We start from the raw sequence: 27200 nt of genomic DNA on the forward strand, positions 1-27200 counted from the left end.
AGAAGCTACACCATGGTCCCAGCCCAGCATCACTCCTGGCTCTCCTGAAAGCAAGGCAGTAGCTTTGTTGTGGCCCTCACAATCAGGACACAAACAGACTGATACAGAGGGCAGTGGATTCCAGAGTTTGGCTTTATTTTGCAGTACAGAAATCATTTGGAGCCATTTTGGGATAGACATCATTGAAGAGAGGCTCTGTCAAATCAATACTGCATTGCAGCTTGGTCCATTGAAGAAGCCACACCTGGGATACAAAAGATGCTTCCACATTTTACCTGCTTTTTAATGATAGGTTCCTTTCCCCTTCTCTCATCAACTTTATTAGGTTAAAACACCACATATTGGCTTCCTCCAAAGGAATCCCTAAGTCTGGAGTTTGGTTAGAAGTTTATGCCCACATAAACCAAACTTTTGACTACGGTATTTGGGCCCTGCCATAATACTTAACACACAATGTAGTTATAGGGAATATTCAATTTAGAATCTCCTTAATGTCAAGATGGCACACAAACTGTATGAATCCAGCTCTTGAGCAGCAGAAGCACATAAATGCAAAGTCTACCCTGATTAAAAGATACAAATACTGTATCAAGTTTTCTGTATTGATATCACAATGTTTAAAACTGCTCCTTCACTAGAAAAAAAGCCAGTCCAGTTAAATTGAACAGAATGTGGTAACTGGCCAATTCTGAATAGCCACTCCAGGAAAACAAGTTAATACATGATATTAGAAAGATGAAGGGGAAGAGTATTTACTGGTACAATGCTCTTCAATCTCTCCATTCTGATTACAAAAGCAGGCCTTACAATTTTGATTTCATACAATATGCATTATTTGTCAAATTTTATATTTGTCCTAATTAGATATTAACATGTACTGCTGTTAGTCTTCCCCATAGATGTCATTTTTCTTGCGCTTCATTTCCTCAAAATCAAACTCAGATCCTGTCATCCTCTTATAGATGTCTTTAATGTCATCACAGGTTGTCTCAAAGTGAGTTGTGGCATCATATGTGCGGGAAATAAAGATCTGGAAATAAAAATTACAAATATTTTTAAGTATTTAGGGGATGTTCCAGTAAAGCCTAAAAATATCCTTTTCAGATTTCCACACTCACCTGGCTCTCTCTTCCCAAATCTTTTGGTACAAGAAGGTCACTGATGCTGACAAATCTGAAGGGAAAAAATAGATAAGTAGGCAAGTTAGTTGGTCCCACACTCAAGTCACTGTTTTGCCTGAATTTTTAAGCCCCAAAGGTAAGACTGGTAGAGATGAGACATTTCAAAATTGCCCACACAGCAGCCAGAGTCTGCCTGTGTTCTCATGCTCACCTTACCATAGCACCAAAATCAAGTCTCAGTTTGGATGGTAGCTGACAGAACACAACACTCACTTTTGTTCAATTGGTTCCAAGAGCTCCAAAGCTGGTCTGATTTCTTTTTCAGGTTCCTTGGTTTCCACAGTTGTACTAACAATGGCAATGTACTTTCCTTGAGCTGCCACGTTGTGTGCAGAGGAGATCATGCAAACATAGATATCTAGAAATAAACAATAGCAGCTTGAGAACTGAGGTGGATAAACCTGGGACATGAATGCTCTACAGGTTTTACTATATTTCATTCAGTTACTGCTCTTCTAAGCTTAAGTTCTATGTGAAAGCAAACTGGGTCATGATGGATATGCAAATATTTAATAACCGAATTTCTTTTAACTTACTAGGGATTAAGGATTGATGTGGCTGTGAACTGCTAAACTTGGAAATAAAATTCCTTTCTGGCTCTGTCAGAGCACCATATTATCTACTCTGTGTTTTCTTTTCCACTCTGTACCCTGCACATTTGGAAACGTTTTGAATAGCTAAGAAAGGATTTATTAAATATCTATTTCCTCCCTTATTAAAAATTGCAAGTCAGTAAAAACTATTTTTAAGTTGGCAGTAATAAATAATTTCTGATCTTGATGTATATATCACTATTCAAAGTAACTATATTCTCAAACAGAAAATTATTGGGCTCCTTTTTTGTACATTTTCATAGACCCAGCGACCTGTTAGGGAACAATAAGATTGTCAAGTCCCTTTGTTCTACTGATAATGTTCTGCAATGTGATTTACTTACTGGGGATTGAACCCAGGGGTACTTAACCACTGAGGCACATCTCCAGCCCTTTTTATTTTGAAACAGGGTCTCACTAAGTTCCTCAGGTCCTCACTAAATTGCTGAGACTGGCCTGGAATTTGCAATCCTCCAGTCCAAGCCTTCCAGTCACAGGGATTACAGGTATGTACCACCACACCTAGTTGCAATGTTATTTCTTAAAGGGGAAAAAAAAGAAAAAATAATAATTCAGATATTTCTTAATTAGATAAATAAGATGTAGGGCTACTAAATCAAAAGATGGGAACACCAAATAGTTAACAACAACTGGTTAAAGCAAACAAATTAAGAACTGCACTTTCAAAGCCAAGTCCTGATGTGAATCACAAACATTGAACAGTTTTCTAGCACATTGCTAAAATGAAATGTAAGAAGTTCACAAATGATGACACAGCTCAAAAATATAGTAGATTCAATTGAACTTATCAGCATAAACCTCCAGTCACTCATGTTAGAGCCAGGAGATTGTGAGAATTCACCTAGCCAATCCATTCATTCTAGAGGAAGAAACTGAGGTCAGAAGTGATGGATACAAGTCCAAAGCAGGGCTTCTAGTTTACTTCAACACAATGCTGCAGGATCCCTAGAATCTAAAAGGATCATATTATGTTTCCTACATGTAAACTAAAGTCTCTTGATACGACACATAAAGTTAGGAATTTAGGATGACACAAAGCAATCTAACATCTGCAGGTCTTCAAAACTCACCAGACTTTCGATTGACTTGGTTCTGTGGAATAATGATCTGACAGGAGTTGGCATCATTGGTATTCTTGATGGGGTGGCTGAGGATGCATATAACTCTGATGACCTGGCCCACTTTTTCTACCCGATCTTTTACATAGCTGGGGTCACAGATGAGCTGCTTACAGCGAGCAATCTGTAACAAGACATTTAAAGATCTTATAAAAACATAAATACATGGGAAATCCCATGTTCATGGATTAGAAGACTTAATGATGTTGTGGTAACTAAATCCATCCTAAAATTCATGCTGAATCATAAGGAATAGCCAAAACAATCTTGAAAAAGATCAAGATGGGACTCACTTAACAACTAGGTAGTAAACACAGTGGTACTAGCATAAAGACAAAGACAAGTGAGATGGGAAAGAGCCCAGAAATAAACCATCACAGTTACAAACGATTCTTGACAAAGATGCCATGGTCAATCCGTAGGAATAGGACAATCTTTTCAACAACAGCAAAAGAATGAAGATGGACCCTTATCTAATACCATATATAAAAATTAAAATGGATCAACGACCTAAAATAATGAAAACTCCCGGAAGAAAATGTAGGGCAATAGCTCCATGGTATTAAATTTGTGATTTCTTATGCATGAAAGACCCAGGAAATAAAATAGACAAGTCTTCACGAAAAAATTTTTGTACCACAGGAAGAAAACAGTATAAAAGAGCAACCCACAGAATGGGAGAAAATGTACATGAATACATCTGATAAGGGATTAATATCCAGAATATATCAAGAATTCCTAAAACAATAAAAAAAAATAACTGCTCTATTCAAAAATGAGCAAAGGGTTTGAAAGGACAGTTCTCCAAAGAAAACAAATGGCCTATTATTAATAAGTGTAAAGACACTAAACATCACTAATCATCAGCAAAGTGCAAATTAAAATTACAATGAGATACCACCTCCTACCCATTAGAATGGCTACTATCAAAATACTATGTTGGCATAGATGTGAGAAACTGCACCACTGAAGGGAATATAAAATGGCACTACCACCATCAAAACAGTATGGTTGTTTCTTAAAAAAAAAAAATTATTGTATGATCAAGAGATTTAAATTCTGGATATACACCCAAAAGAAGTGAAAAGCAGGGTTTTGAAGAGAAAATCTGTACACCAACATTCACGATAGTATTAATCACAACAGCTAAAATGTGGAAACCACCCAAGTATCCACTGATTAGTGACATGAGGTTTACACATACAGTGGAATATCCTTAATAAGAAAGGAAATTCTGACTTGCTACAAATTGGGTTAACCTTAAAGATAGTAGTGCTACAAAAAAATATAAATACTGTTTATATCACATATTTTAAAGTAGCCAAAATCATAGAGACGGAATGGGATGACGGAGTGGAGGGTTACTGTTCAATCATACAGAGTTTCAGTTTTATAAGATGAAAAGACTACAAGAGATGTGTAGTGGTGATGGCTGTAAAATATTATTAATGTATTTAAAAACCACAGAACTGTACACTTAAAATGGCAAGGATGATAAATTTCAAGTATTATGTAATTTTATCACAACTTTTTAAACTGGCAGGGGGGAGCACGATTTTTTAATGTAATATTCAGTGTTTATAGTGTTTTAAATAGTATTCTGAGCTGGGGATGTAACTCAGTGGTAAAGTGCTTGTCTAATATATGCAAAACCCTGAGATTGAATTCCGGCTCCACAAAAACTCCAAACCAATACATTAAAATATAATTTTCCCTTGAATATAATTTCTTATATTCATGAACTAATTAATATAAAAGTTAACCATAGATAACTAGTAAAATAGCTTTTCCAACAATCCCTATAAATTCTTTTTGGACAGTTGCATAGTAGTCAGAAGTATAAGTTTTGTACATAATGGTTGTTATACTTGCATGTTCTGGCAAAAAAATAAAAGAACACATAAGACTAGCATTATTGGGCTGGGGATGTGGCTCAAGCGGTAGCGCGCTCGCCTGGCATGCGTGCGGCCCGGGTTGATCCTCAGCACCACATACCAACAAAGATGTTGTGTCCGCCGAGAACTAAGAAATAAATATTAAAAAAAAGTTCTCTCTCTCTCTCTCTCTCTCTCCCTCCTCTCTCACTCTCTCTTTAAAAAAAAAAAAAAAAAAAAAGACTAGCATTATAGACCAAAATCATAATCTTAAGACTATATTATAAGCAAGACTTTAGCTCCAAGAGTAATGTATTATAATCCTTCTCTTTCATGGCAAAGCCCTGAGGTTTCGTTAAAAAAAGGGAGCTTTCTTGCTGTGTGCAGTAGAGTGAAATCAAAGAAAAACCTGCAAGAGAAAGAAACAACCTGAAGCAATCAGATTAACACATTTATCCGTATCTCCCAAACAATGATTGTGCTGAAAGCACAGGTAGTTATGACAGTTCAGGTGACCAACTAGTAAAAGGAGATTATTTGGTGTTTAGCCCAGGAGATATCACCAGGAACACCAAAATAATTTTTAAACTTAACTTTTTGAGTTTGTCTTGTGTTTGGCTCCATTTGTAAGGATTGATAGTTCATGATTTTTTTCCCCTTAAAGGTCTTCAAAAAAAAAAAAACAGAAAACATCTACCTTACATGGCCAGTGAACCCATTTATATATGTAGTATACATGGTGAGATCTGAATAATATTTGTCCTACCTTAAAATATTTGGCCATTTCATCATTTTAGGAGTTAATAAAAGAATGGCAGTCAAAGCACTAGTAAACAAAATATCATCCTTCAGTTTCCTATATCATTCTACAGTGTCCTATACATATTCCATCTTCTTATAAGAACATATAAAAAAGATTAGAGACTACCAAGATTATTTTGTAGTCACTGTGGTAAACCAATTATACTGACAATCAAGATAAAAGATTATAAAGAAGTAGCCTGGAAAATATAAAACCATAAAGACTCAACATCTCAGAAGATAGGAGGGACAAAGCTAACATTTCCTAACATATATCCCTAGGTGTGTTACAATTCCAGCACAGCCATTCAGTCAGCTGTGTCTTTTATTTATATGTACCCAAGAAGCATTAAGCCCTGTCTCTTAGGATCATTGGGAGATATACATCATATTAAAGAAAAATCTTGCCTCGTGCTTTGCTGTTAGACTCTTATTTTCCTAAGCCAGGCCTATATTTTCTCTCCATTATTCATTGTCTTCTCATTCTGGCTAGTAAAATCTTATCTCAAACCTTCATTTCCCATGCAATCTAAACAAGAAAAAATAGACCACCTCCAGGATGTCTCTGCATTCCCACCTAACTCAATGTTTAAATGTTTAAGATAAAGCTTATATTTTTAGAATTTTAGACATAATACGTCAGGCAGTAACTTAGAATGCATTCTCTACTGCAAGAGCTGTTAACTGAGTGAAATGAAAGAAAAATTAAGTAGTATAGTAATAAAGGAAGAGGTAATACTTGATTTTTAATGTGTGGTTGGCAGGCCAGGAGTATTATGACCTGAGTAAGAGAGCTTTCAAGAAAAGGCAGAGTTGGGCTGGGGATGTGGCTCAAGCGGCAGCACGCTCGCCTGGCATGCATGCGGCCCAGGTTGGATCCTCAGCACCACATACCAACAAAGATGTTGTGTCCGCCGAGAACTAAAAAATAAATATTAAAAAGTTCTCTCTCTCTCTCCCTCTCTTAAAAAAAAAAAGAAAAGGCAGAGTCCCCTCAAACCTTCTGAATTAGAATAGATATTATAACCAGCTTCCAGTGATCTACCTACAATTCAGATTTATAAAACTACTCAGAACTCCACCTGTGGAGATTGCCAACTCCACAATTTGTGGACAAGTACCAGTCCACACCATTTAAATATGGAATACTTAACTGTTAAGTATGTAGAATTACCATCCATAATGCTGGGCATTTGGGTCTTAAGTAACAATTGACACACTAGAAAAGTTGTTTGTTTTTAAAATAAGACAAAGAAACTACATTAGTCCTTAGCTATGATAAAACCAACTTTCCTGCAGAAATCTCATGTAGTCTGAAATCTAGCATCAATGTCCACAGTAAAATAGGTACTCAGTAGATAATACATTTTCTTCACAAGAACACAGTATTTTTAAAATTGTATAAGTTACTTACCTCTCCTTCGGACTTTACCCCAACCACTTTTCCATTATGCACAATGATTTCTTCAATTGGTTTATTCAACATGTAAGTACCTCCATAAATAGCACTCAGCCTAGAAAGTTTTTAAAAATCTCAATTATAATAAATGTTTCAATTGCTCAAGTCTCCCTCCTTAGATCTATATGAATTATAGGCAATATATTTGCTCAATTCCCATCTAAAAGGATATTAGCTTGATTTATTACAGTATGAATTATAGAACAAGAAATGCAAATTTGTTATACAGTTGAATACTGAGAGGGGAAAAAAAAAAGCCCTGACCAGCAACAGGAAGAACTTATATTCATTGGTCTTCTCCTCCTGAATATTAAAAACTAAACACTATCAGAAGGCCCTAGGGAATGCCTAGAGTAGGCAGAAAATGATGAACAGACTTGACAGTAATCAATTGGCTAAGATCCTGTGTGGTTTATACTGCTTTCCCCAAGGGAACTACAGGAAGGCTGCAGCCTTACTGACTTTGAAGTGCCACAAGAGATAAAAATCATAGTGGGGGGAAACCTCTACAAAGGAAGGAGCCAACAAATCTGTGATAAAAATCTCTTCAAATCTTAACTAACTCAAAAAATGTTTTCCTTCTATTCCTCCCCACCCCGCAAGTACCAGGATCAAACAGGGCTTCATGCACGCTAGGCAAGCATTCTGCCACTTGCTCTGAGCAACACCTCCAGCCCTTCTGTTCATCTTTTTTGCACTCCACCAACTGAGCTACATCTCCAGCCCCTTGTTTACCTCTTTAAAATGATTATTTAATGCAAAATAATTAACACTGTACTATGGGGCTTATAAAGTATGAGAGAAGTAAAAATATAGACAAAGGCACAAAGGAAAATGGTAAATAAAAATGATAGTGTTGCAAAGCTCTTCTCTTTACATAATGTGGTACAATATTAACTCTAAATATAAACTATAATAAATAAATAAATAAATACAATTTGTAGAGTGAGCAATAAAAGAGGTAAAGACAAAAACCCATTAGAAGAATTAAGATGGGGGCTGGGATGTGGCTCAAGTGGTAGCACACTCGCTTGGGTTCGATCCTCAGCACCACATACAAAACAAAGATGTTGTGTCTGCCGAGAGCTAAAAAATAAATATTAAAAAAAAAATCCTCCCTCTCTCTTTAAAAAAAAAAAAAAAAGAATTAAGATGCAATACTAGAAAATATCTGATTAATCCAAAAATCAGGAGCAGGAAACAGCATGGGTTGATGAGTAGCAAAAACCTAGACCTAACCCCAACTGTATGGATTATTATGTTAAATGTAAATGGACTAAATTCTCCAATTAAAAAGCTAACATTGTCACAATGGACCCCCCCCCCCAAAAAAAAGATTCAACTATATGCTGATGCTGTCTTCAGGAACAGTGTTGATACAGGATGTAGCTAGCTCAGTGGTAGAGTGCTTGCCTAGCATAAGCCAGGCACTGGGATCAATCTCATGCACCACACACACACAAAAGAAGAAAACTGATAGAACTAGAAAAAGACATATATTTCAATCTTTCTACCAGTTCTCTTTCTCTTTTAGGTACCAGGGAATTCAGCCTGAAGCATTTTAACAATGAGTTATATATCCCCAGCTCTTTCTACTTTTTATTTAGAGACAGGGTATAGATATATTGCTTAGAGCCTACTAAGCAGCTGAGGTTGGCTTTGAATTTGCAAACTTCCTGCCTCAGCTTCATGAGTTGCTAGGATTATGGTGTGCTCCATGACACCGGGCTACCAGTTCTTAATATTCCACCAACAAATGCAGAGTACACATTCTTTTTTCAGAGCGTATTCATCACTAAGATTACATATTCAACCATAAAATATGTCTCAATTTCAAGGACTGAAATTGTATTAAGTTTGTTCTCTGAACATAATAAAATTAGACACTAATAACAATAAGATATTTAAGAAAAATCTCCAAATGTTTAGAAATAATTATTCTTCCAAACAACTCAAGGTTAAAAGGAGGGGGTGGCAAAAGAAAGAGGTACCAAGGATGGATAACACAGATTTAGAGGAAAATTAAACTTTTAACTTATGTTACATGTGAAAAATGTAATATCAGCCACAAGTTTCAACCATAAAAGTCAAAAAAAGGGGGAAGAGGACTGAGATTGTAGCTCAGTGGTAGAGTGCTTGTCTCGCAAGCATGAGGCCCTAGGTTCAATCCTCAGCACCACATAAAAATAAATATAAATAAAATAATATATAAAAGTAAAACAAAAATAAATTAAATAAAAATAAATAATTTATATTATTTTATATAATATATATTATACATTTTTATATTATAATTAAATAAATAAAATAAAATAAATATAAATAAAGATATTGTGTCCATCTACAACTAAAAAAAAAGGTGGGGGATAAGAAATTTTTAAAAAGCAATTGATAAAGACAGAAAGCTACAGAGAAAATTAATAAGCTAAAAGTTTGGTTCTTTAAAAAAGATAAATGATATTAAATCCTAGCAGAAGAGAGAAAATATAAATTATCAATCACAGGAATGAAAGAGGGAAAATCACTAATGATCTTACATACATCAAAAGTGTTAGCACAGCTTTTTACAGTAAATTCAAAAACTTATATGAAATGGTCAAATTCCTTGAAAAGCACAAATGAAAACTACAAGAAGAAATAGCTTATATGAATCACCTATTTTTATGTGGGGCTGAGGATCAAACCCAGTGCCTCATACATGCTAGGCAAATGCTCTGCTACTGAGCTATAGCCCCAGCCCAAGTAGCCTAATTTCTATTAAAAGAAAATTAATAAGGGCTGGGGATGTGGCTCAAGCAGTAGCGCTCTCGCCTGGCATGCGTGCAGCCCGGGTTCGATCCTCAGCACCACATACAAAGATGCTGTGTCCACTGAGAACTAAAAAATAAATAAATAAATATTTTTAAAAAAAGAAAATTAATAATCAAAAGCCTTGTTACAAAGAAAGTTCCAGGCTCAGATGGTTCATTGATCAAGTCTATGAAACATTGAAGAAAACCCATAGCAATCTTCACAAACTTTCAGAAAACAAAGGAGGAGGAAACTCTTCGAAACATTTTATGGACTACCAAACCTTGATACAAATAAGAACACTCAAGCTTTATAAGACAATATCATTAACAGAAACACACAATCCAATCATCTATTATCTGCATGAGTTGCATATGCACACGCAATGAACAAATTAAATCCAACAATAAATAAGAAAATGCATCATTAATATGGAGCTTATTATCCCAGAATTGAAGGTTTTTTTTCTTAACATTAAAAAATAAATTTGTAGGGCTGAGGATATAGCTCAGTTGGCAGAGTACTTGCCTGGCATGCACAAGGCTTCAGGTTCAATCCCCAACACCACCAAATAAATAAATAAATATGTAATTCAATATTTTAACATACAAAAGAAAAGCTGCATGATTAACTAAATGTCAATACCTTTAATAATAAAAACTCTCAGCCAACCATGAATAGAAAGGAATTTAATCTGATAAAACCATCTATCAAAAAATTACAGAAAATATTTAACAATATTACATTTAACACATCATCCCTAATTCAAGGAACAAGACAAGAATGTCCATTTTTAGCACCTTAACATTGTTCTTGAAGACCCAGCCACTGCAATAAAGGCAAGGGGAAGGGAAGACACGTCAAGATTGTTAAGAGGAGAATTTAAACTCTAAACTCACACATAACACAATTGTGTACATGAAAATTTTAAGAAACCTATAACAGTAGTAGAATAAGTGAATTAGTTTAATAAACCAGTCATGAGACATAAATATAAAAAATGAATTTTATTTCTATGTATTAGCAGCAAATAACTTTAAAATAAATAGAAAAACTCACTATGATGATGAATATTTCCCTCAAATCTTAGGCTTAACTCAATTCAATCAAAATCCCAGAAAATATTTTTTCTGGAGAGAGACAAGCTGATTCTAAAATGTATATGGAAACGCAAAGAATCTTAGTAGATGAAACAAATTTTTAAAAAGAACACAGTTGGACTTACATTACCTGACTGCAAAATTTACTACAAAACTATATCAAGACAGTGTGGTAAAAGTATAAGGAAAAAAACACACAAAATCACTGGAAGAAAACTGGATCCCAAAGTAGACCCATATACATGGCTAAATTATTTCCCCACAAAGATACCGAGACTACCTGGGAAAGAAAGTCTTTTCAATAAATGCTGCTAAAAATACTAAATATAGGTATAGTAAAGATGAACCTCAAGCCCTACCTCATTCCACACACCAACATTATTTCAAGATTAATGACAGAGTTAAATGCAAAAATAAAACTTATAGAAAGAGATAAAAATATCTTTGTGTCCTCAGGGAAAGCAAAGATTTCTTAGGAGACAAAAGGCTTTAAACATAAAAAGATAATTTTGAAATATGGCACTTTATCAAAATGTAAAAATTACAAAAGACAAGCCAGAGACTAAGAAACTGACAAAAGACTTGGCACCAGAATACATCAAGATCTACAAATCAAAAATTAAAAAGACAACCCAAATCTTTAAAAATCTGCAAAGACCCGAACAGTCACAGAATAAAATTATACAAATGGCCAATAATCTCATGAAAAAGTAGACAACTTTATTTCTCAGGAAATCCAAATTAAAACCATATGATATGACATTTTATACTCACTGGGTGGTTAAAATTAAAATGACTGACAGGGCTAAGGATGTAGCTCAGTGGTAGAGTGGTTACCCAGCATACCTGAGGCTCTAGGTTCAATCCCCAGGGCAACCAAAATATTTAAATATGTTAAGCAAAAAGTAAAAGCCACGGCCAGGCATAGTGATGCCCTTCTGTAATCCCAGCGGTTCAGAAGGCTGAGGCAGGAGGATCACAATTTCAAAGCCAACCTCAGCAAAAGTTTGGCCCTAAGCAACTCAGTGAGATCCCCTCTCTATAAATAAAATACAAAATAGGGCTGGGGATGTGGCCCAGTGCCCCTAAATTCAATCCCCCTTAAACCCCCCTCCCCCCAAAAACAACATAACGCAAAAGCCAGAGACAAATGAATGCACACTGTATTGTTTCCTAGATAAGAACTTCAACAACAGGCAAAATAATCTGGTGGTAGAAATCACAAAAGTAATGCAAGGGAGAGAGGATGTATTGTTTACAAAGCAAGGAAGTTTTCTGGGATAAGGAAAATATTTTGGTTGTGGTTATACAGGGTCAATACATTTGTCAAATTTTTTCTTTTTTTTAACCAAAGATGTTTCATTGTACATAAATTTCACTTTAATAAAAATAAAAGGACTGGGGACAAGGCTCATAGGAAGAGCACTTACAAACATGTGTATTACACTCTTAACACCACGGGAAAAAAAGGAAAACTATGAGACATACCTTGTCTCATTGGTAAAATTAAAGCTCACGTACCTATTTGAGATAAAGTTCAGGATCAGTGAGGTATCAGCTAATCAGTTAAAAATGGGCTCTTACCTTGCAAATCCTTGTGGCAATTCTCCAAGGCCATAAAGTGGATAGAGGTATGGGCTTTTGCCATATCTTGCCAAAGACTCACTGTAAAGTTTAATTCTATTAATGGTTTCACAACATGGTTGATCTAAATAGCTAGAAAGAAAATGAATATTAGAAAAGGGTTTTAGTTTTTTTAGTTGCTCAATTTAAAAATCTTTTATTGAAAAGATTTTAATCTATTTACTTCCTAATTCATTTAAAAGGTTCCAACATTAATTTGAATTTAGAGCCTCTTCTTTCACAGTGTAACACAGTTATATATTCTGTTAGAATTTCCAATTTGGAAAACTGGGAAATTCAATTCAGTCAGCATTCCAAGAAAAATACAAATCTTAAAAACCAAAAAACTTACTCATCAGTTCTGTAGAGTGCAAGAGCATGACCAGTAAAATCTATAACATCTTGGCCCAAATCAAATCTCTTATACACATCTCTCATTGTGGTTTTCTTAGGATCGATACCCTCAAAAGTTCTAGGATCTTTTTCATCAAAGTTGGCAACATACACTAGGAATTTTCTGAAGCGACGTTTTTCAAATAGTCCCATTAAACCTAAAAAAGAATTTTTCAAAAAGTATACACTCACAATAGGACACTGAGAGATAAAAAAAAAAAAAAAGAGAGAGTATGAGAGGAAAATTTAAACATGAATATCATTAACTTAGCCCCTCTAAGGCAAAATGTAAATTAAGATATGAGAAATTTGGATAACATCACCTCCAATTTCACAACACTTTAAAATAAAACCCACACAATTAATATAGATTAGTTATAAAGTCTTTAAGTTTACCCCCAGTTATAAGTAATTACAGTCAGTACTTAAATATAAATTATGTCTCTTTTTAAACTTTTTTAAAAAGTATTTATTTTTTAGTTGTAGTTGGACACAGTACCTTTATTTCATTTATTAATTTTTATGTGGTGCTGAGGATCGAACACATGGTCTCGCACATGAGAGGCAAGCGCTCTATCACTGAGCCACAACCTCAGCCCCTGAATTATGTCTCTTATTAGATACAAAGAAAGTAAGTCTTTGAAAAAAATATGATCTATGAAGGGAACAATATCAAAGTTCTTCCTTTGATAACCAATCAACACTTAACCAACTACCTAAAATGCTGAATGCTCTTCCTTTTCCTCTTCTGAATGCTAAGACATATTCTGGCATCTAACAGAGAAAGAAATGTGGATATTGGTTGCCCTGTTGGTCACTTACCTTAGAGAAACACTAGATAATCCATTCACTCCATTTTATACTAAAAGATGAATAGACAGCTATAAACTACCACTTTATAGACCCTCAGCTCTTCCTACTAGCAGCATGCAGTTATAAGAAAGACAATGAAACAGAACCTTCTCCCCTCCCTAACCATACAGAATGTTAAAGATCACTAATGTACTCTCTTCTGCCTAGAACAGTGTTCTAGCACATAATAAGGCATTCAATAAATATTTGTTGACTGGATGGATTGATGTCTGATATTTCTTTCTACTATATAATCTAATTATACTGAGAAGATAAAATGAATGTACTTACTAGATGCCAGGGCTTCTGCTTCAGTGGAAGGAACCTTGTAGATTTTTCCTCCCTTATAAACAAAGCTCCCTTCAGTCACTTTGAAATCTAGATAGCGAGTGACCTCTGTGTAAAGTAGCATCTTAACCAGCTGACCTAGAAAAGTCATAGAATTCAAATTTTAACTTAAATCTTGCTACCACTAAAAATTAACAGAAATAAACGCACATTTACTAATACTAACGGCTTCCCAATTTCTTCTTAACATTGTCCAAAAGCTCTTACAAAACAAATCTGCAAAGCCATATTTTAAATGGTAAACCAGGACACATACCTACTACACAGTTAGAAGTTTCTTTTCTAACATTATGACTTCAGCGTTAATAATTCTTATGAACTTGCTTTGCCAAGGGTAAAAGATATTAGAGGCATGAGATTTAGAATTGCAGTATTACTGCAAATGGATTTAAGCTGCTTAACAGTTTCTATCATATTTCAAAGAAACAACTCCCAAAATATTTCAGTTTCCAAGTCAATTTATATTTATTAAAGTGAACATCAACACCAGATATAGAAAGAGCCAGGCATGCAAGTTAAAATATTACCTTCCTATAAGCCTAAAAATTCTTATGTAAAAAACAGCAAACTTGTGAAACCAAAATTTTATTTTAAAGCTGATTTGAAGATACACACACTAGGGTTGTCAAAAAGATCAATTTTCTTTTTCTTTTTTGAGAGGAAGAAATAAAGTACTGAGAGACACAACCGGATATTAAAATATAATTATAGTTGTACAGATATTACTATACAATTATATTAGCTGGTCCCCAAATTGGGGAAAAATAATATGTAGATACCATGTGTAAAAATGTAATGTGTTAACAAATTAATGTTTGTTAAAATTTAAAATCAAGGGGCTGGGGATGTGGCTCAAGCGGTAGCACGCTCGCCTGGCATGCGTGTGGCCCGGGTTCGATCCTCAGCACCACATACCAACAAAGATGTTGTGTCCGCCGAGAACTAAAAAATAAATATTAAAAATTCTCTCTCTCTCTCCCTTCTCTCTTTAAAAAAAGAAAAAAATTCTCTCTCTCTCTCTCCTCTCTCTCTCTTTAAAAACAAAAAATTTAAAATCAAAATAGGAAAAAAAAAGAATGTATTGAAGGACAAGTGGTTGGCCATTTTGAATAATAAACTTCAATCTCTACTTATTTTGTGTATGGCGGGGTGCGTGCGTGTATATGTGCATGTGTTCCCAGAGACTGAACCCAGGGCCTCATACATGCTGGAGAAACACTCTACCATTGAGCTACATACACATTCAATCTCTACTTTTCAACCAATAGGACAACAAAGCAGATATATTTCATACAATAGATGAAAATATTAAATGGTAAAATGTAAAAATTTATGACAAAAAAATGAAATTGTCAAATCATTAAAATAACCATTAGTATTATAATAACTTGAGGCAAGGTGAAAAGAAAATTTCAAAAATAAACCACCTGCAAATAAAAACCAATGAAACGAAAAAAGATCAACCAATATGAAATGAAAAAAGCCTTGAGTATAGAAAAAATTTTAATGATTATTAGGCAAATTGCATAACTTTAAAATGGTAATCTTAGTTATAAAGAGCTCTTTCACATCAATAAAGAAAAACACAAAAAGCTCAATGGAAAAATGTACCAGTACAAGGCTGGCCAATTTACTAAAGAGGAAAGTCAGTCAGTATGTAAACCTCATTCTATCCTCTAAAAAAATAGATATTTTTAAAGTTCAGATTTTACCTCTCAATGACAAAATATCAACCAAATTTACCTCTCAATGACAAAATATCAACCAAAATAAGGGTTGATAAGATACTAGGAAATGGGTAGGATAATATCACTGGTTAAAAATAAAATGTGGCAATAAAAAGGAAAAGACTTTTGAAAAAGATTATTATCTCTGTCCCCATAATACAATTCTGAGTATAAAACGGGGTTTCTCATGTGTGCATGCACGTTCATAACATACTGGCTCAAAAAAAAAAAAGTTAATTGGGACCAAAACTACTATGTCATACACCAGAATATTAACTATAATTAAATCTAGATGGTGAGATTATAATTAGGTAAATTTGCTTTTCATTCTACTTAACTGCTTACTCGTTTAAATATTACTTAAGCAAACTTTTTTTAGAATTTACCCCAAAAGAATTTAGCAAATTTTAGAGAAAATTCAAATAAGGTCTCTTTCTATTAAAACAAACAATGTAATAGAAACAAAAGAATAAAAGGAAAGGGTAACACATATTTTTATTCATAAAACATAGACTTTGATAACCAAGAACTTAGTTTTCCAATGTCACCTCAAGTACTAATAATTTTAAAAGATATTTCATGCCTCTATGATGAGAAAATTAATATGAAAAATAATTTTAAAAGCCTACACACACAAAAAAAAACATTAAGATGACTCAGTTTTTAAAGAATCAGTTATCTAAAATTGTCCGCAAAGCATAGAGAGAAAAGTCAGTTACAAATGTTTACAATTCTGGTATGTACTATACCACATCCTAATTGTACCAATGTTTATAGGTATGTCAAATGCTTCCAATTTTATTTTACAAAACTTACATTTACAAAATGCTTACAAAATTTTGGCATGTATCTCACTACATCTTAACTGAGGCTGGGGCTCAGCAGTAGCACATTTGCCTGGCATGTGTGAGGCACTGGGTTTGATTCTCAGCACCACATATAAATAAATAAATAAATTTTAAAAAATATAAATAAATAAATTTTTAAAAAAGGTCTGTCAACAACTAAAAATATATTTGAAAAAAAAAAAAACTTTGTTTCTCTATAGCCATTTAGTAATAAACCACACGCACTTCTCTCCACTATTAACTTACTAACTCCAGACACCTCTAATGGACTATATCATTAACCATAATATTGCAATTCAACAAAATCCAGTTCCTCACACACATAATAATATTCTCTCTTTGAGAGGTAGTTTCTACCTCCAAATAAGATCCAGTATACTTTCATAAATTAAGTTAGAATTCTTTACCATTAGCCATAAGAAACTTGGGAATTAAGTCAACATTCCAGTCTCTTCCTCTCCCCATTGATGTTGGTGGTGGTCCTGGTAATTTAAATCTTTTGTATAACTAAAAACAAAACAAAATGTAACAAAATTTAATTTTCCATTATTTTATATAATACTTTTGATTATGTGGTTTTGGTATAATAACAAAAAACTACTACAATACGGTAAGGTAGGAGGGCATTTCATATTTTACCAGATAAAATGTTTATCAAGGACCGAATACATATATAAATAAGATAGATTGATCAATTTGTGAATGCTAAAATAAACAAAATATTACATAAGTTTTGGGGCTGGGGATGTGGCTCAAGCGGTAGCGCGCTCGCCTGGCATGCGTGCGGCCCGGGTTCGATCCTCAGCACCACATACCAACAAAGATATTGTGTCCGCGGAGAACTAAAAAATAAATATTAAAAATTCTCTCTCTCTCTCTCTCTCCCTCCCCCTCCTCTCTCTCTCTCTTTAAAAAAAAAAATTACATAAGTTTTAATTTTTTTTTAGAGACAGAGAGAGAGAGAAGAGAGAGAAAATTTTTTAATATTTATTTTTTAATTTTTGGCAGACACAACATCTTTGTTTTACATGTGATGCTGAGGATGGAACCCAGGCCGCACGCATGCCAGGCAAGCGCTACCGCTTGAGCCACATCCCCAGCCCCTTAGTTTGTTTTTTAGTAGCAATAAAACAAAACAGGAGACTATTTATTAGTGACACTAGTAGTTCTGTAGGTACATTCCTTATTGGTAGAACTCATTCTTCACCCACGTTAAAAGCTAACAAAAGATTTATGAAGCTGTTTAGTAGTCTTTTTGTTTTTCAAACCACAATTAACTAAAGGTTCAAGCATTGCATTTTTTTTTTTTGTTTCTTCTTATTCTCATCTTCATTCAAAAGTTTTCTCACTTTTTTTTTCTTTTGAGAAGATTAGGCTAGTTTGTAAGAAATTGTTGTTGATTACATTACACTGCATATTAGGGGCCATATAATGTCCAGTTAACCCACCCTAACTTTGCTTCTGTAGTTATATTAGGAGTTAAAAATAAATTTTGGATCCTTCAAACTAGAAAAGATAATTAAAACTAATTCTAGTTAACATAGCTTTTTAAGTTTCATTAAGATATAACTGATATACAAAAAAAATGCACACTCTTAATGTATATACTCTGATGAATCCAGAGAAAGTATGTGGCTATGAACACCATGGAAAAGTATCAAATATCCATCACTCCCCAAAACTTTTTTGTGTTGTTTTTTTTCTGGGAGGTTTTGGTTTGGGGTGTTTAGCAGTAGGAACAGCTAACTTATAATTTCTAAATTGAGTAGAAACTTTGATAAAAGGAAGCCTGCAGTTTAAAATTTGAGATTATTATTTCAATTTCATGAATCTTACCGATAACATAAAACAAAGTTGGTAGATACATAATAAAAATTCAAGTATCTGAATATATTCACCATAAGAAAAAAAATTTAAAAAGAAAAAGAAGAAGAAAATGGTTCAACTTATTAAAGATCAGCTAATAAATGTGCTCAGTGAGGAAGGAATGGTGACAGCAAATCCCTCCACAGACTGTATATAAAGAAATTTGGTGGCCATCACCTGAACCAAGAGGTCCAAGTTATAAGCATCATTAATGGTGGATACATGTAGATGTTCAACAAGCCCCACACCGAGAAATTTATAAGTGAGTTTAATATAACACACTTAGTACTTCATGTGCAGCTGGGGATGTAGGTCAGTGGTAGGGAGCTTGCCTCGAATGTTCAAGGCCTAGGGTCTGATCCTTTAGCACCAAAAAAAAAAAAAAAAAATTTTTAATGTATGTTTCAAGTGGCCTTATCCTAAAAAGGCAGAAAATAGACTACTAAAGCAATGGGAACCAAGCTTAGAAATGTACAACACAGGTTCACAACCAAACCCTGAGATTTTAACCACACAGAGACTATTTTGTAGCCTGAAAAACGGGGATAAAAATATGCCTTTGAGTGACTGAGAGAATAAATAAGACCAAGTGGAAAGCACTGGCATTGTGCTTGGTATGTTAGGCCCCCTGTTATCAATCTTCCTAGTCTATATTCTGTTAGCTTTGAGAGATAATAGACACTAGATAGCAACAAAAGGTCACAATTAAAACTTCTACCGCCCCCCAAAAGAAGCTCCTACGAAATTATGTGCTCCAGACTTTCTACTTAGTAAATTTTAAAAAATAAATAAATAAAACCATCTCTCGGGATTAAAATTAAGATTTACTAGGAAAACATTCAAAATACAAAAGGTTTATTTTTATTAACACTTACATCTTCCAGTGGTGTTATAGATGCACTCTCTCCTCCATAATATGGGTTTCGATCCATATGAAGAACCTTCTTTCCATTCACTGACATTATACCAGACAGAATACATTCCTACAGGGAAAAACGTAAGTATCTTTAAAAGAAGGCAAGTCCCACAACATATTTAAAACCTTCAAAAACCAGTCACTAAGAAATTAAGAATTCTCTTAGTTAAAAAAAGAATTCTCAGGCTGGGATAGCTCAATTGGTAGAGTGCCTGCCTCGCAAGCAAAAGGCCCTGGATTCAATCCTTGGCACCAGAGGGGGCAAAGAATCTTCTTAGTAACTAACGGTTATATTCATGGAACATGACATATTCTATGAAGAAAGCTCTAAAGTAACCAAGATTCAAAGTGTGGTCTTGGATCCCAGTGGGTCCCAAGATAAAACTATTTTCATAATAACACCAAGAACATTGAGTCACTTTTCAAAAACTAGGTTTGCATTTGCACTGATGATGCAAAATCAATGGTGTTTTGATAAAACAGAACAGAGGCTCTAAACTAGCAGTCATTATATTCTTCACTAACAGGCACCTGCTTAAGAGATACCTATAATGAAGCATAGAAATTAACTATTAAAATGCATACCCCTTAATATGTCTTTTTATCTTCTGTATAATAAAATGAGAAATACACATTTTAAATTACTTACACCTCAGGATTAAGTAAGCTGAGCTAGCTATTTTTTTCACAGATCATCATTTTGATTTTAAAAACCAACTGACTGACAAACTATGATTAATTGGGCTTAGGTATTTGTCAGGCATTTTCTCAAAAATGAATATAAAGGAAAGTAACTGACATTATTTGTTGCCAATAACAAGTTAAAACTGTGAATGATAATTAGAATTTTTGAAAACCTGGGCATGTATGTCAGGTCCCTAATACTGACTTTTAAATGACATTTCAGTAACAGAATTAACAAATATGATTTTTTTAATTGGAAAATGAAATGTGTTAACATTGGAAAGATTTGCGTATTTTCCAAATGACATAGGAAAAATGTTATGAAATCATGCAGGAGAAAAAAGGGAATTCACAGTGCAAACTTTACCAATGAATTTTAATGTGTCAGAATATCAAACCATTTCTGGGCAAGGTGGCACACGCCTGTAATCCCAGCGGTTCGGGAGGCTAAGGCAGGAGGATGGCAAGTTCAAAGCCAGCCTCAGGAAAAGCCAGGTGTTAAGCAACTCAGTAAGACCCTGTTTCTAAATAAAACACAAAATAGGGCTGGGGATGTGACTTAGGGGTTGAGTGCCCTGGAGTTTAATCCCCGGTACCACATACAAAAAAAAGAATATCAAACCACTGATGAGTTGTTGGGTTATTATTGCAATTCATCTTTTCAAAAATTGATGCTAGTGTTTTCATGTATGTAAAAAAATTTCAACAACAATCTGAAAGACTGTATTATTATATTCCGTTCTTGATCCACCTACACTTTTGTGTGGTCTGATTATTTTCATAAATTTCTGATAGACAATTATCACAACAGATTGAATACAGGAGTTTTTATAAAGTCAGGCATTAAAGAGATCTGCAGAAAATGTAAGACAATAATGATCTCATAAATCTTTTTTTTTTTAAAGATAGAGTGAGGGGGGGAGAGAGAGAGAGAGAATTTTTTAATATTTATTTTTTAGTTATCGGCGGACACAACATCTTTGTTTGTATGTGGTGCTGAGGATCGAACCTGGGCCGCACGCATGCCAGGCGAGCGCGCTACCGCTTGAGCCACATCCCCAGCCCGATCTCATAAATCTTGATTTTGAAAAATAGTTACATTTAATAAAATTGTCAAGCATGTTAACATGTAATGGATTTATTACTGTTTTTTAAAGTAGATTAATTTTTTTTATTTCTGTTGATTTCTAATATTGACAGAAACAATCCTTATAAATAAGCTTTTTATGATCTTCAGTTTTAAGAGTGGAAACAGAATCTATACCAAAATGTTTGAGATGGGCTGGGGATGTGGCTCAAGTGGTAGCGCGCTCGCCTGGCATGCGTGCGGCCCGGGTTCGATCCTCAGCACCACATACCAACAAAGATGTTGTGTCCGCCGAGAACTAAAAAATAAATATTAAAAATTCTCTCTCTCTCTCTCTCTCTCTCTCTCTCTCTCTCTCTCTCTCTCCCCTCCTCTCTCACTCTCTCTTTAAAAAAAAAAAAAAATGTTTGAGAAATAGAGCCCTAAGGAAGAAGCATCCAGAATAAAAGCATCCAAGATAAAGGATAACCATTAATAAACTGACAACAGAATTCCTTATACCAGAATTTTGTGGATCAGTGATTAATTTTTTTTTTTAAAGAGAGAGTGAGAGAGGAGAGAGAGAGAGAGAAAAAAATTTTTTTTTAATATTTATTTTTTAGTTCTCGGCAGACACAACATCTTTGTTTGTATGTGGTGCTGAGGATCGAACCTGGGCCGCACGCATGCCAGGCGAGCGCTCTACCGCTTGAGCCACATCCCCAGCCCCAGTGATTAATTTTTTAAGAAGACAAAGGAAATTCCACATACATTTATAAATTTTAGAATTTCTCAAATTTGCCTAAAATACCCTATATAGCAGAGAAGTATAATCTCATTCCCCAAATAATCTATTTGACTTTGAAATATTTATTTCTTAACTCATACAATTTTCAATTTTCCTCTATAATGTATGTATTCATTTGATATTTCTTAAATGATTAAAACTATCAGATTCAATTTTAGTATACCAGTATGCATAGTTTTTTATGACTCAAGAAACAAAACATTATGTTTGAAAGTCACTCATGCTGTTTCACTCATAACCACCATCATCATCACTCTTATGGCTTCTAACAGCAACAATTTATTCTGTTTTTGAACTCCATATAAAAGGAATCATGTGGTATTTATTTGATCTGGCATCTTTTATTCAACATTATGTTTAAAAGATTCATTCATGTTTTGTGTGAGGTCTAATTTGTTTATTCACATTGTCACAAAGCAGGGATCCCTAAGGTACATGATCCAAATTCAGCATGCATACTACTGTTTTTAAATATAGTTTTATTGGTAAATATCCATGCCCCATTTATGTACATATTATGCACAGTTATTTTCACACTGCCCTAGTTTGGTAATTGTGACAGAGATCATATGGCCTGAAAAACCTAAAATATTTACTGTTCTATACTAGTTCAGAAGGAATATCTAATCCTGCAAGCAAAGAATATTGAAGTGTAGATCCTGATTTGGCATGTCCTAAGCAGATCCTGAAGCTTCTGAAACTTCAGTTGATTTATGGACCATACACTGGGTAACAAAGCTGTAAAAGTCTCCCCTGAATGGACATACCACATTTTTCTTATCCTTTCTACTATTGGTCCACACTTGGAAGTATCCAGTTTTTGACTATTACAAACAATGCTCTATGAACACTCTAACATAACTTTCAAGTATACATTTCTGTAGCTAGCTATCAAGGAGAGCAAATACTGTCAATCAGCTTTCTAAAATAGTTGTATAATTTATGCTTTTAAGTATTATATGAAAAATGTCCTTGGAGTTTCAAATCCTTGCCCAAAACTTTATGTTGTCTTTAATTTTAGCCCATTCTCATTAAGAAGAATTTCCTGTTAATTAATGAAGTTTAGTACTTTTGTATTTGATTAAGACTAGATATCTTTTTTTAATAAGTTTCCTTTCAAGTTTTTTACTCACTTTTTATAGGCTTCCTGTCATTTTCTTATTGCCTTATGAAAGTGCTTTATATATTCTGTTAAGTCCTTCCTTGGTTACATGGAACACAAAGATTTTCTTCCATTTTGTGGCTTAATTTTCATTTTCTTAATGATATCTTGGTAAACAGAACTGAAAGTATTTTACAACTACAAAAATCAGCCCTAATATCATCTAAAACAGCTAACTTGCTAAATAAAGTACTAACATATATAGTTCAAAATAATATGTGAAAGCAAAATAGTATTTATGTCTTGAAAGTAGGTTCTTAAAAAAATTTAAAAAACAGGAAGACCTCTCATATTCCCAGCTAACAAAGTAGACTCAGGGTTAAACTTTTGAAGAGAAAAATCACAACAAACAACTTTTGAATGTTGCATAGCTTCCACATATAACTTTTCACACTCCACTGCAAAAGAAAGTATGACCTACTGAATCTAAAGCAATCACTGAAAGCTGAGAATTAAAATAAAAGGGCCCAATAATTGAATTATGCAGCAGAATCAAAGAGCTGACAGTAACTACCTTCAAAGTTATCACCTAGAACAAATACAACAAAAGTTAACTGAAGCTAATAAAAAAATCTGCAAATCCATTGATTCTTCTAAACCAATAATAAAAGATTGTTTCTACATTGCTAAAAGAATATATTATATAGTACAATATGGACCCTATCTCTAAATAAATATGGCTGGGGATGTAGTTCTGTGGTATCCAATCCCCAATATGGGAAAGGGGTGGGGGATCCAAGTTCCTACAGAGCTTACTAGGTCTTAATGGCTTCATTCGGTTATAGCTTAAGACAATAATTAATCCTCGTGATGTGAAATCTTAGTTATAAAGTAAATTAATAATGTTCTTTAGTTTGTTAAAGAAGTTTTGATATCACTTAGAAAGTTTTTTACCCAAAATCTATAGTTCTTTAAAGGGATAACTCACAATTCCTTATATAGAACACTCATTTTTTTAGTTTTTACCAAATCATTTTAGGTTTTCTTTATTAAAGTTACTATCAATATCTGTGGATTAAATGTAACTAATGGATGTTATCTCGACAGCAGGCTCATATTTTACAGTTTTATACTATTTGTAACATTATTGTACAACAGTCCTAAGACTCTTTATAGTATACCTTTTAAATTTTGGAAATGTGTTAAATTTTTTAATTCAATATGAGCTACAGCATGTTGTAGCAAATCTATTGTTTGTAAAAACTAACAATAAGTAAAATAAAATGGAAAAAAAATTGTAGATTAATATGAGCTAATTAGACTTAACTGATGTAAACAATGCCACTAAAGCAATATACAAATCTCCAACAGTTCTTCACACTTATTTACAAGTAAAAGTTTCTGACAGTCAAAGTACAGACAAAAGGGAACATCATGTAATATGTGGTATCCATACATCATAATATATGCCTTTATTAGGGTCTTAAATCTTAGGCACTAAATATTTATAAGCCAAAAATTAAGGAAATAAAGTTGCATGTTAACTCTAGAAACTCAAAGTTAATTTGGAACTGAAAGTTTTTAACTTTGGAGATCTCCTCATTGAACTGCCAGTCATCTAAGTCCTGGTATCACTAAAACTCAGAATCCCCCTGTTGTGACTACTCCTACCAATGATGGTAACAATGTGATTACCCTGAATTGATATAATTCTCAAAAGAACATCTCACAAAATAATATAGGAAACTAACAGGAGATTAAAGAGTTATCATCAATAGCTATGACAACCGAAAATGGTAAGTATGTATCCACCATTCATCAAAAAATTCACAGTCCAAATGCAAATTTAAATGAAGTATATTATCTTGTTTGTTATCCTATAAGACTGTGTATCATCTTTGATACAAAGTGATGTTTCTGAACTAGGCAGGTGGAAACCTGCATGATGACGGATTTGTACTCACTTGTCTATGTTTAACTAACCTGAATCATGAGTAAATTTGAAAGACTAGCAATAATCATAGAAAAAAAAAGAGTGGAACTAACTGGCTCTTACAACACGCTGGCAGCAACAGTACACACTCCAACAGCCAAAATCCACCACAAACTACTAAATTCAGCTTGAGATCCCAATTAAGTACTTAAAAAAACAAAAACAAAAAACCTGCAGTGGGTAGGCCTATTCATTTAGGCATCCAACATTCTTCCCAATTTGGCATAAAAAAAGAAATTCAACCAAATTCCCCACATTTAAACGACCAAATGATTTTCTGGAGAAGTAACTGCATCTGTTTGGTACTATTTCCTAGACTGTCACAAGTCTATTTCTGGACTGGTCAAATATAATAAAGTATTAAGAAATGAGTGTTCAACAATCATCATAAATCACTATAAACAGAAAGATAACTTTTTCCTATAAAAAAAATTAGCCAAATACAATGTCAAAAGTTTTCTCTTACCTAGAGAAATCAAAAATAGTTATTTTATAAAGTGTAAGCTTTATAAAAATTAATTTGATCCTGAGAAAACATATTTCAACAAACTTGAAGAAGTGATTTACATTAAATGACTCAGGCATTTGAAGTCCGACTATAAGGAATTCACAAGATTTACATCAGTGTTCATCTGGATCAGTATTCATGATGAAGTAGCCCTGTCAAAATTTCAAATTTCTCCAAAAAGCTGATAGTTAAATGTTTCTGTCTACAAATTGGAATTCTTCTGCAAGAACAGTCCTTCTTTTCTTTTAAAAAGCAACAGAAAAGGTACTAGATACAAAACCTGCCTGCATTGTTTGCAAAATATTATCTAAAGATCTCTAAGCAGACAGATGCACAGAAAAATAAACATACTATGGTATTAGATATACTTCGCATTTGTGTATTAGTAATTCACTCTTCATGTTATTGATTTATCTTCTAACTCCCTGAAGGGAGTTGAGTAGTAGAAAGATCTTGGCCTTTAGCAATCCATCACCCATCAGTTTCTTAATACAAAGCAGTCCGAAGAGACAGTGGAGGCAGGAAGCAAACCAAACAAAAGGGAAAGATGGCAAAAGTCAGGTGCAAAAGCATCTGACATCCAAGTTTTGAGAAAGCTAACTTCCAATTCTATTGATGCTCAGTAAGTGGGTTGACAAAGTGCTTTAAAGGAATCAACTTACTGGCACGAAGAGGTATTTAAAAAAGAAAGAAAAGCTAATTTCTGCATTTTCTTCAAAAACTTAAAACTCTAGCAATTAGAAAGAAATAACTATTCAATAACTTGTCACGAAACCTCCCTGGTTTGGCAGCCAATACTGAGTAGCAGTGGCTGCAGACTAAATAGGAAACGCCACTGCGAGTGGTTTACACCCTCCCCCCTCCGCCTAGTGCTTCTCTGCTTCCAATCGGGATAGGTCACAGACCCAATAGGGAAGTAAAGGAGCAGCGGCACCCCAGGGCAAGGTTTTTTCCCTTTCCTCTTCATTTCTGCATAAGGGTGAAGCTTCTTCTCACCTGCTTTTATTCGGCCGTTACTACCCGACCGACTAGCTCCACAGATGCACCGCCAGGGTTTCCATTTCCTGCTGTTTCGCTGCAAACTTGGAGAAAGCCCGCTTCCTTCAAACCTGTTCATTTCCACTAGCCTCGTCCCCCTCCCCGAAAACCAAGGCCGACGACAAAAAGACAGCCCTCGAGGGGACTCAGGCCGGCAGGTCTCGGACGCTGGACCGTCTTGTTGCCCGGGGGAGTGCGTCCACCGCCACCCGGGCGGCCGGTTGAGAAGGGAGTCGACGTCAGGCCTAGAGACCGGGCGAGGGGACGCCCCCCGGGCCTGCACATCGCTGGCCGCCCCGCACCCTCCGCCCGCAGCTCACCGTCAGGCCGGTGCCCAGCACGATCACGTCGTACTCCTCATTCATGGTGGGGCAGGGCGAGGATCGAGGATCCGGGAGCAGAGAAAGCGCAGAGGCTCTGCGGCCACCCTAAGAAGGCGGTAAGGTGTTCAGGCAGTTTCGGGCCCGAGAGAAAGGGAAAAGCGGAGGAGA

At 34.5% G+C, this 27200-nt stretch overlaps 1 protein-coding gene across 1 annotated transcript; it reads right to left on the minus strand.

The window, feature by feature from the left end:
* Positions 1-114: 114 nt before the first annotated feature.
* On the minus strand, positions 115-27171 carry Gdi2 (GDP dissociation inhibitor 2). The gene is made up of 11 exons (XM_005320308.5): positions 27030-27171; positions 19470-19577; positions 17136-17235; positions 14097-14231; positions 12913-13111; positions 12522-12653; positions 7003-7102; positions 2866-3037; positions 1395-1539; positions 1119-1173; positions 115-1030 (listed from the first exon to the last, which is right to left on the minus strand). Exons 1-11 carry the CDS (start codon positions 27072-27074, stop codon positions 884-886), a joined length of 1338 nt encoding a protein of 445 aa, XP_005320365.1. The 5' UTR covers positions 27075-27171; the 3' UTR covers positions 115-883.
* Positions 27172-27200: the final 29 nt, after the last annotated feature.

This window comes from Ictidomys tridecemlineatus, chromosome 10 (genome assembly GCF_052094955.1).
Source record: "Ictidomys tridecemlineatus isolate mIctTri1 chromosome 10, mIctTri1.hap1, whole genome shotgun sequence".
NCBI classification, from domain to species: Eukaryota; Metazoa; Chordata; class Mammalia; order Rodentia; family Sciuridae; genus Ictidomys; species Ictidomys tridecemlineatus.

Coding starts and splice junctions, on each gene's coding strand:
- Gdi2 (XM_005320308.5), bottom strand. CDS start 27,074: ATGAATGAGGAGTACGACGTGATCGTGCTGGGCACCGGCCTGACG. Junction 13,112..14,096: donor AGCAGAAGCCCTGGCATCTA/GTAAGTACATTC, acceptor ATTCTTTTTTAG/GTTTAATGGGACTATTTGAA. Junction 1,540..2,865: donor CCAAGTCAATCGAAAGTCTG/GTGAGTTTTGAA, acceptor GTTTATTTCTAG/ATATCTATGTTTGCATGATC.